The sequence below is a fragment of the Mytilus edulis genome, chromosome 5 (genome assembly GCF_963676685.1).
Source record: "Mytilus edulis chromosome 5, xbMytEdul2.2, whole genome shotgun sequence".
NCBI lineage: Eukaryota > Metazoa > Mollusca > Bivalvia > Mytilida > Mytilidae > Mytilus > Mytilus edulis.
The window spans coordinates 41,049,562-41,061,668 of NC_092348.1; the positions used below are offsets into that span (position 1 = coordinate 41,049,562).

Genomic DNA, 12,107 nt, shown 5'->3' on the forward strand with positions numbered 1-12,107 from the left:
TTCTGATTTTATTTTCTATATGCCATGGTTCTGTTTGTTTATCTTCAATTAATGTGTTGTATTCATATTAGCTCTACTTTTCTTGTTCTGTTTTTGCAGGAAATATTAGCCTCTGGGCGTTTATTAATAAACAATCATTCAATCTCTCTTTGGTGTATCTTCCAGACATAATGTGACCTTGACTTGCAATAGGTAACTATATATAGTTACACTCAATCGGGAAAATTGTCACTGAAAATAGCAACCAACAATCAATGATCAATCAATCTGGTAAACAAATGTTTTCTTTGTAATAGCATATCATCATATGATATAGAATGCCATTAATTTCCATCAAAATACATTTTGCTATCATTTATTTATCAGAACATTATATAATAAATATTATTGTTCTTCTTAGCCTGCAATTGGCACCTCGTCAGGTTCATAGTCACCTTCAGCACAGTTTGATCCTTCTGTATAGAACCATGTACACGGGTCGTTGCATTTCGTTTTCAGACAGACACCCCACTTTATATAACAGTCAGTTGTGTTGGTATTAGTAACGGGAAAGAGGCAGGCATTTTTCACGTCCTTATTTTCAGGTATGTCCGGAAGTGCCTGTAAATAAATAATTAAAAATGAAATCAGCAGTGTATGGATACGCAGTCAAAAAAAAAAAAAACTGCTTTCAGTAGTCGCAAGATGAAAAAAATCATTTACATTATTCATGTCGTTGGATTACCACAGTGTGTACAACTTAACATAATTCGCCTTTTCAAAATCTAAAGGATCATTCTATACAATATATATAGTTGACCTATTACTTATAGTTTAAGAAAAATAGACCAAAACACAAAAATTTAACACTGTGCAATGAACCGTGAAAATGAGGTCATGGTCAAAAGAAACCTGCGCTACTGACATAAAGATCATAAAATATTTTCATACACCAAATATAGTTGACCTATGGCATATAGTATTAGATAAATAGACCAAAACTCAAAAACTTAACTTTGACCACTGAACCATGAAAATGAGGTCAAGGTCAGATGACATCTGCCCACTAGACATGTACACCTTACAATCATTCCATACAACAAATATAGTAGACCTATTGCATATAGTATGAAAAAAACAGACCAAAACACAAAAATTTAACTATAACCACTGAACCTTGAAAATGAGGTCAAGGTCACATGACATCTGCCCGCTAGACATGTACACCTTACAATCATTCCATACAACAAATACAGTAGACCTATTGCATATAGTATGAAAAAAACCAGACCAAAACACAAAAATTTAACAATAACCACTGAACCATGAAAATGAGGTCAAGGTCAGATGACACCTGCCAGTTGGACATGTACACCTTACAGTCCTTCCATACACCGAATATACAAGCCCTATTGCTTATAGTATCTGAGAAAACCAACGGTCTAATCTACACAAAAAAAAAATGAGAAACGAGAAACACTCATGAACAAGATCAGCAAACGACAACTACTGAACATAAGATTCATAACCTAGGACAGGTGCAAACAATTGCAGTGGGTTTAAACGTTTAATGGTACCAAACCTTGAGTTCACCCTTATCTGAAACAATAGTGTTACATCACAACATAAAAAATACCACTATAAATATCAACTGAAATGGCTTGATCCAATCAAAAGACATATTAACACAAGTGAACATACACTATAAACACATGTATGTCTACACTGTACACACAAGTGAACATACACTAACACATGTATGTCTACACTGTACACACAAGTGAACATACACTTGCACATGTATGTCTACACTGTACACTTTTACTTTTTGTTATTAAAATGTTCATTAAAATGGATTGGCAGTAAAAAGCTCCTGTTACATTTTTAAAATGTTTTCGTCTGTCGTTCCGGAGATACTGGACTTGTACAAATAAATTTAGGTTAATTTTTCAGATATTGCACTCAGTAAACTCGAGTTTGCTTGAATCAATTTATTCTTAAGTGTACAATATTTTTGTGATTGATAAAAAAGCTCTAGATCTTGTTTGATTTTGACTTTTTTATTTGTCGTTCCTGAGTGAAGGGAATTAAAAATAAGAATAAAAGTAATTTTGAACATATCAAACACGCACTCAAGTATACTTGTAACAGTTTTCTTAAACCTCTAAGTTGTTTTTTTGTTTTTTTTCCCCCTTGTTTTGAACCTCTAGAGTTACAAGACTTTAATTGTCAAGTTTAAAAGAATGTTTCACAAATTGAACATACATGTATATCCAAAGTCTAACATTTTAGAATACCACACAACTGTCTTATGGGATTTGCGATTTTGCCAAAATCGTCAAGCAAAAAACATTATACGCATGTGAATTTGCCAATCGGACAAGTATTATAATACATGTAAAATGAGCTTTTAAATAAGGCTCCGTGTTGAAGGCCGTACTTTGATCTACGCTGGTTTACTTACTTTAACATATTGTGACTTGGATGGAGAGTTGTCTCATTGACACTCATACCACATCTTCTTATATCTATTTCATAGATTTATGCAAAAAAATACCATGGAAAGTGGTTATTTACTTGATCAGGAAACACTCGGTTTGAAATCTCCTTAGTTTTTTGATAACACAAAACGTTTTTTTAAGGTGGGTCTTTGGTTTAAATCAGGCTTTATACAATAAAAAATAGAATGGAAACATATGCAATTCTTATAACTTCGTTTCTCTGATTGTTCGGGTGCAGAAAGTAAGTATAGCTAATGTTACGAAAAGTTGAAATTGTTGGTATCAAAATAAAAATAAAAAACATATCTTGGAATAGAAATGCAAAATAATCTTTAAAATAAAAAGAAGAAATATAGTTATACAATATTGAGGGGGATAGGACCTTTATCGGGACTCCGGGATCGGGTGTTTTTAAGCTCTGGATTTCGGGATTGACCCTTTCGGGATCCGGGAATCCTTTTTTTTTTTCGGATTTCGGGATTTCGGGATGTCGGGATTTGCTTTATTTAAATTCGGGACCTCGGGATTTCGTTTTTTTAAGTCCGGGATTTCGGGATCAAGACCCCTCCTATCCCCCTCAATATTTATATACCTACCAAGCAGTGGTGTTTTCCTTTACATCCAATACTTTTTAACTTTTTAAAAACATGTTCAAGCCATTGCAGTAATGTGGTCGAGATTTCACTTATCCGAAATCTCATGCTATGACATAATTGCATATCATATTGACCATTAACCAGTTGTCCTAAAGTTCCTAAAATTATAATAAACTTTCATTAATAAAAAAGAAATATCAAATGGTTTCCTTCTAATCATTTTCATCTTTACTTTGAAAATCATAATTATTGTAAAAAGACTTAGCGAATTAGATAATCTTTTACACATATTTCTATCGTGTTCATTATAGTTTTGTATTCCATAATGCAAATAACGTGTTGTGTTCTATTAACAAATTGGAACACTTAGTGTTGCGTTATCATACATGTTCATGTATGTAGGGCTTAGATATCTTTAAATGTGAAGTAAACAGGAATAAATATTAGCATGGAAAAGATTCCAGTTTATTTCATTATTTGGCTTCTTTTTGTTTTGTTATGAACAAAAATGAGAATCGTAAATACAAATTATTTGTTAAGGCTTTCCGAACATGTATTATAAGAATGCTTAACATGTGTTGTATACCTCTATTTGGTATTTCTGTTTACCGGAAATGAAGGATATAATTTAGCCTGTTTATGCTATTTTACGGGACTGTATACATTCTTTTTAATTGTCGGCGGCGAACAGTTATTGTCGTCTGTACATACGTCTTGTTGAATGGCAGTAGAATAAAATTCAATATCGAAAAGCGTGACTTCAATCTTATAGCCCCCCCCCCCCCCCAAAGACAAAAAAAAGATAGAGACCCACGACAAGGATTGAGGCCCACAACACATGTTGGTAGACATCAATTCTGATAATGAAATTGAGAATGGAATGGGAAATATGTGAAAGGGACAACAACCCAAACAAAGCAGTCAACAAACGATAACCACCCCATGAAGTCTTCAACACAGCGAGAAAATATCCCATCCGGAGGCAGACTTCATCCGTTTTCCTACTTCAATTTCGGGTAGAAAGTTTCCAATACTAAAAAACGCATCTTTATAATTTGCAAGTATTTGAAACAATTTAATGTAATGATGTAAAGTGTTATCATGATAGATGCATCATACTCCACAACTAGCTAGGTATGAACATTTTAACTTACCAGACAAAATATACTTTTCAAGCCTCCAATGGTAAAAGCACTGTTCAGAGTGCGCTGTAAATATTACAGAAGATCCTATCGGAATATCTGCCTGTAATATTAAAAAACAAGACATGATATAGATACCTTGATGATTAGCAGTTGTTCAATGAGCGCATGTTTCAGATGTCTTAACTATTTTGAATATATGTATTGTAGTCAAATATAACAACAAAATAAAAATAGAATGATAAATTTAATACACATTTTAAATGCTATATATATATATATATATATATATGAGGCTCCTCATGGGGGGTCCTAGTAATCACATAATCACCATTTTTTTGCCAATATAATCACATAATCATTAAATATTTGCTTATCTTTAGTAATCAAATAATCATAAACTAAAAATACAGTCCTAGGTAATCAAATAATCATGAAATATTTGGCTTAATAATTAAATAATCATTAAAAAAACGGCCAAGTAATCACATAATCAAAAACCCCATGAGGACCCTCATATATTGTGTGTAAATATATATATGTAATATATAAGTGTGTAATATGGAATATTTTCTAGATATGTCTGAAATAGATTAAGTATATTTAACGACAAACGCCCAAAACCTCTTGTCCAACAAATAATCAACTTGCTAAGGAGGATGTCATATGGAAAACAAGAATCGCTCAATGAATGCTTACAATAAAATACATGTGATTCGTCGCTTCACAGTTCAAATTAAAAATGTTGAAAATACTCCTATTCGATGCGATAAATCTCTCGCATCGTCAAAATCAAAAATGAGCATTGAGTGATCAGAAATTAACATTACAGAAATCAATTGTAAAGATCTTAGTTTTATGGCAAAACTCGCTTATTATGAACCAAACAGACTGACTACGGTAATGTCCGATTTATCAGAGTCACAATCCTTGACTTTTATCCTCGATAAATAACATTACCGATTGAGGCTTTGTACTATACTTAGCAACGCGATGTTTGACATTGATGTTACAAGAATTGCTATAATTTCGGCATCACTTGAGAACACCAACATATTTCAATCGGCTATCCACGGTTGAATTCGGTATTTAACGGTACGGTATCGGTCGAATTGTGACGAATGTCACATATTTGTGTCAGTGTTTCTTCTTTGGAGTATGTTCGATAAGGTCCTAAAATGGCCCCCTTTTTTAGCGTAAATTTCAAATTGGAATTTATTGACTAATATCACGATAAATTATAGTTAATACATTGACTAGATAGGATATAAGCCATTTTGTTGAAAATTTTACGTTTCTGCGTTTCATTATGACGTCACAAGTTGTACTCATATTGATTTTTTACGAAAAAATCAATGAAAATGGGTAAATTTCTAAAGATTATTTGACAGGAAACATAGAGCGCATACGTCGACAACAAAGATCTTTTAAAATAATGTTTGTGAAGACATTTAACATGTCTTGTTTGAATATGAAGCTTGTCGACGCATGCGCTCTATGTTTCCTGGTCCTTTATTTAGTTGAAATCCAGTTGATTTTGTCAAATTTCACCAAAATCCCTCATCTTGACCTTTTTGGGATGTAAAAATCATCGTGTTAGAATTAAACTTTGACAAAAACAGCTCTGTTTAACATTCTCACATGTCTTTAAGGCAACTTAAAACAATTATTGTCTTGTAACCATGAACTTTATAATTGGGGCCAAATATGGCACTTACCGAACTTACTTGCGTTTTAAATACAGTCTATCCATATTTCGATTCCTTTTTTAAAACAGTACAATTTTGTAAATTTCAGTTTTGTTCAATATTTTTTTATCTTATTTTATGACTAAATATAAAGTAATGTATTTTCTATTTTCTTTTCTTCAAAGTTCTTTGTAGAAGACAATTAAACTATGATAGATGACAAAGTTGTCTGTAGGAATACATTACCTCATTGCCTCGGTAAATTTTCACAACTGTACCAGTGATAATATCATGAGATCTGGCAGAATCTATTAATACTACGTGGACTTCCACAACTGAAACAGACAGGTTAGTATTATCCGTCCGACTGGTATATTGAAACATTAGTTCTTTGTTAATTTAGGGAGCTACCATTTGATTTTTATGGGGGGGGGGTGGGGGGGGGGGGGGGGCTAGGATGAAAAATTTTGTGTTACATTTTTTTTAGCTGTAATCTCTGTCCTGCCTTTTTATTTTTCACTCTAAACGGTCCTGCCATTTTTTTTAGTTTATCCTGACTTTTTTTCCCTAAATTGTCGTCCTGACTTTTTTTTTTTGCAAGTGTCACATCCTGCCTTTTTTTTACTCAAAACTCCTGTCCTGCCTATTTTTTTCAAACTTCATCCTAGCCCCCCCCCCCCCCCCCCCCCCCATAAAAATCAAATGATAGCTCCCTTAGGTATGATTGTTATGTTGCCTAATTTCTTTTGTTACCTATTATATCGATATCGGACTCGGACTTGTTTTAAACTGAGTTTTACTGTACGTACATGTATTGTTGTGGGGTTGTGTTTTCTACATTGGCTATATGTATAGGGAAAGGTAATGATCTCACAAAATATGTTAAATCCAGCATGTTTGCGCCTGTCACAAGTCAGGAGCCTCTTGCCTTAGTCTGCTTGTCTTGTATGATCTTTAATTTAAGTTCAATAAGTTCAATTATGTGTTTTGGAGTTGAGAATGGCCTTCATTATAACTGAACTAGCGAACGTTTTTGTTTAAGATCCAGTTGAAGCACGCCTTCGGGTGCGGAATTTTCTCGTTGTGTAAATGACCTATTGTTTACCTTTAGTAGTTTTTTGCTCTTAAGTCGGGATGTTGTCTGTTCGACACATTCCTCTTTTCTATTCTTAATTTTATAATTTCATAACAACCCATTGGCCCATGGATTATAAAAAAAACATCAAATATACCAGACTAATATGCATTTACAAAATAAATACATGTGTTACAATAGAAATATTGGTACCCAGCCTAATTACTGACTTATGTGACATTTTAAAAATATAACACGTACTATAAACAATTTGGATTTTTGTGATTCTTTTGGATCCGGTTATTAACTAGACAGCTACTAACGTGTTTAGATTTAAATAAATTCATGGAATTAAAAATGTATGTGTTTGATGAAGCTATGTTCAGAAAAGCGCGTCGGAAATGCGACAAAAAGTTTAATTAGGGTTTTAAAAGGTATGACATCTTACCAATAGTTTCATTGCAATATTTTTCCTGCAGGTGAGACCTTGGATCACAATCAGGGCAAATCTCCTCCGCGCTTACATATACCTGGTTGAGGTTTATTTGTAGGAAAACAAACAGGATGCAGGTACAAACAAGCTTCATTATCCTTGCAGTTGAGTGTTATTTATCGTTTCTGAAAATGAACAAACTACTCAAATAAAAGATTATGATTTTGATATCGCTAGAAATATTTTGTTATACCATCCTATGCTTATGATAAAGCATGCGTACATCTTATTGAAAAAGTATGCAATCACAGGTTTGCTATATCATTTAAGTTGATTTCAACATATTAGAATGTTTATGGTTGTGTCACATGAAGAATAGTTAACACATATGTCCCATCATTTAAAAACATAAATATTTTCTCTTACTCATCAGCCTCCATGTTTTAGTATACATTCAGGTGTTGTGTACAGGTGAATATATCTAACTCATATTAACACTTTTCATTTTACATAATAATCAAATAATTAACATTTAATCTGTTTTTGTTTAGAATATAATCAGCATTTAAAATCTGTTTTGATTTATATAATAATCAATAAGGTGTAAACTAAACTTCAGCATAATAGGAACATTAGTTATACTCAGGAACATATAAGATAAGTTCCTAATATCAGTGGAACAAATATAATACAGAAGGAAAAAATATTCCATGACATAATTTTTGCAGAAAAAATATTATTATAATATTGTTTCCTCCAAGAACAAATATTATTAGTAACAAATATACGTTGACAGATATAGTGCCATTTATTTAATTTTAAAATGTTATTAAGAACAAAAAAAATCTCAAAGGTTGTGCTAAATACAGCTAAGGCAAATAGTTATTAAAGGTACCCGTATTGTAATTCAATACGCCAGACGCGTTTTTCGACTACAATAGAATCATAAGTGACGCTCAGAACAAAATAGTTATAAAGCCAAACATAATGTAAGCATTTCATGAGGTAAACATGGTAAACAAGTCTTAGTATTTAGGAGAAAATAATTTCCTAAACGGTTGATCTAAAGATATGACCATATCAACTTAAAACAAATTAATATTTCGTGTTCTGTTGCTCACCATTTTAGTTTACTCTGTTGTGTTTTGTCTACTGTTTGTCGTTTATGTTTTTCTTTTTTGCCTTATCAATTTGATATTGACATCTTCGACTCCGTTTTGATATCCATTTTGTATCTGTTGCCATTCATGAAATGATACATACAGAAATTTGGTCCTGAAGTATGAGGAGGCCTTGATGACAGGCGAGGACTTTGACTGCCATTGGTATACAATGGTACTAGTTCGTTAGATAGGGAAACACTCACCATGGAAACTCAACACACAAGGACTATTGTAAGCATACCTTTAAAAAAGTCACCATAGCATTTACTGATTTAGACCTACATGTACTGCAGTATCGATATGTCACAGTATTGAATTATGGGCCTTAGGAGTTGCAATATGAAAAACAAATATTTAAATCTTAAACAAATTCTTGGAACATGAACTGGACATAAATTTCTGAAAACAAAGCTTTAGGCTTTTATTTCTAACTGTTAAAGAGTTAGTCAGTGAGTTCCCTCAAATTCAAAAAGGATAACTTGATTTCAATGTTCTCATGATATAACAATTAATTCAGGAAAACATATAAAATTGTGTAACAGTACTTAGAATTCTGACAGCAAGATACACTGACGATGTTAGTGAGGACAACTCTTACAAAGAAGTGTTCTGTTCAACCGCAAAAGTTTCAACAGTGCCATTAATGTTAATATGTTATGCCAGTTATTTAATTAACGTTTTGCTTATCCAATAAATTGCACAGGAAAAAGATACAGAGAGTAAAACATATAATCAGAAAAAATTGTAAGATGTGTTCTCCGTAAACATCAGATTCTTTAGTTTACTATTATATTTACATTTTAATGACTTATTATTGTTAAGTAATTCTTATGTTGAGAAATCCCTCAAATAATTACGCGATCAGTACCTTTTTTTATAGCCTCAACATTTTTCTTATGTAAAAAAGTGCCAAAAAAAAAAAAACAACATTATTTTTTAGATGAAGAAATGCTTAATTAGCGCCGACGGCAACTAACATTAATAAATAGACCAATAATTTTGTCTTGTAAATCAGTTTACATACCGATGTTACTAAGCAGACTGAGATAATACAAACATGGTATAAGAATCCGGCTTTCTCTTGTTGGATTTTTAACTCAAGATCAACGTAAAAATTCATTAAAAACCAAAATAAAACAGGTGGTATTTTCACTGTGTACATGTGTTAGTTAATTTATTCAACTTGCGCAACATATGTGCGTATTATCTCATTGATTATTCAAACGATATGATTGCAAGATGTGTATACTGATTTCGGATAATATATTTTGTTTTATAGATTTTCAAATGTTAAGGTTCTTTTGCATCCTTGGCTTTTAAATATTCGGCATTGGGCGTTTATCAAAAAAACGTTCAAAACGAATCTTTTACCATATTTACATGTATAATGATAAGCCATCTGTAAAAGTCTTATAAAATTTTAAATACTTTTTAACAGTTTTTGAGAACTTCAACTTGTCCATGATAAAGCTATGAAAAGTCAAGAGAGAACATGTTCCCGCCAAAATTCCAATGGCTAATATCTCGAAAACAAGCACATTGACCCTTTATATTTTTTTGTTTTTTTGATTCCTCAATTAATCCCCTATCAATATATACTATATACTAGTGTAATGGCTATTTATTTTGAAACTGATCAGCGAACTTCCTTAAGTGCAGTTTAAGAAAAAAAGAGTCAATTGATTTGATCTTGGCGTTATTTAAATATTGGAAATCGAAAACATTTTTAAAGGTTCTGTAGTCGTTCATTATTTGAATACGAAAACATTGAACATGAACTATGTTTCAATTTGCGGGAGTAAAACTTGTAGCAGAATGTAATCGATATAGAAATTAATAAAACCTATGTTACATAACGTATTTCGAGTTCCATTTAAAACTAAAACGTTTAAACAAAAAGTAGAATCACAAAAATACTGAAATCCGAGGAAAATCCAAAACTGAAAGTCCCTAAGTAGCAAAATCAAAAGCTGAATGGATAACAACTGTCATATTTCTGACTAGATTGGACCTGGTTTTATAGCTAGTTAAAATGAAACGTTTTACGTACGTGTTAAATACAACTCTAGATTTAATAGATATGACATAAAACATTAACACCGTATACACATTGAATTAGGTAAGAAGATTTTTGTAATTTCATGTTTTCAAGTTCATAAAGATGTGTCAGAATGCAGCAATCTCGGAAAGGATTGCAAACTTGTGTTGTTAATCGTATAATTAACAAATATTAGTTCTGTGTAACAACCAAAACGAACACTATTTTGACATTAGATCAATGTGCCCATGCAATAACTTTATCTTATGTAAAGTTTATAGTTGAGGTATTTTGGGAGAATTAAGAATTTTTGATTTGCAATACTCTATTAATACCGTCGTATAAGGCTTTTCGATTTAAATCTTATTCGAGCGGCACCTGTGAGTCTCATTTGCACTGCACTAGCCTCTAACGACATACATTATAAATCTGGTATCTTATAGCGGTTATTTTTCGCGGGATGTAAATTATCGCTTATTTTCGCGGATAGAACAAAATCGCCGAAAAAAAATTCCGCCAAATTAAAAGTTTACATGCAAAGGTATAGATAAAATATTTAAATCCGCCAAAATAATTACCCAAAAAATATTTCGTATACCTTATTCAATAAAAATCGTGATATTTTCATCCGCGAAAATAACCCGCTATACAGTATCTTTGTTGAGTTCAAATTCAAAACACATCATGTGAATGTAAACTTTTTAGTACTTTTATTCAATTTGTACAATTCACCAGTAACGTTTTTCAATAAGTTTTGTTACAACCTACCGATATTTACGACGCTCAAAGAAACCTATCCTAACCTAACTTTTAATTTGCATTTTGATGATTAGAAATTGTTTGTGAGAAATTTAAACAGATTTCTTTTATCTCTTAAATTAGGCACATGATAGTCAGACTGAGTCATAATTATTTTTTTAAAATTTGAATACAAAATACCTTTACAAGTCATTCAAGATTTCATATATGTCGAACATCGTAGAATATACAAATCCGTACCACTTTTATACTTTTTAATCCAAATTTGATACATTTTAATATTCATGTTATTTCTCATATTTTATATATTAAAATATATTAAATACAACTTACCTGGTTTACAAGTTCTCCTTATTTGATATAAACTACTCTTGTTAGGGTTTGTAGTTGATATGAGATATAAGAAGGAAAATCATCGGTTTTTATAGTCATTTGAGTTCATGGACTGTTGTGCAACATATGGAGCGAATGTTACGTGAATATCTTAAATTGCTTTGCTTTCAAATTTTATAGACATAATGTAGGCGTATGATTAATATCGGGGTAATCATTTTTAAAGTGCTGACAAGTCTTTTTATTTGTGTTTAATGTTTCATTCCGTGTATAATTAGAGAAATGAGGGGCGAAAGATACCAGAGAAACAGTCAAACTCAAAGATAGAGGGGCGAAAGATACCAGAGGAACAGTGAAACTCATAGATCGAGGGGCGAAGGATACTATAGGAACAGTCAAA

At 31.9% G+C, this 12,107-nt stretch overlaps 1 protein-coding gene across 2 annotated transcripts; it reads right to left on the reverse strand.

The window, feature by feature from the left end:
* Positions 1-339: 339 nt before the first annotated feature.
* LOC139523679 (uncharacterized) lies at positions 340-11,841 on the reverse strand. Of its 2 annotated transcripts, none has more exons than XM_071317877.1 (6): positions 11,708-11,841; positions 7,430-7,614; positions 6,153-6,241; positions 4,231-4,321; positions 3,077-3,234; positions 340-600 (listed from the first exon to the last, which is right to left on the reverse strand). In XM_071317877.1, exons 2-6 carry the CDS (start codon positions 7,566-7,568, stop codon positions 397-399), a joined length of 681 nt encoding a protein of 226 aa, XP_071173978.1. In that variant the 5' UTR covers positions 7,569-7,614; positions 11,708-11,841; the 3' UTR covers positions 340-396. The 2 variants fall into 2 exon arrangements, with proteins under 2 accessions (XP_071173978.1, XP_071173979.1); XM_071317878.1 differs by having other exon boundaries at positions 7,430-7,599; positions 11,708-11,829.
* Between the last annotated feature and the right edge of the window lie 266 nt (positions 11,842-12,107).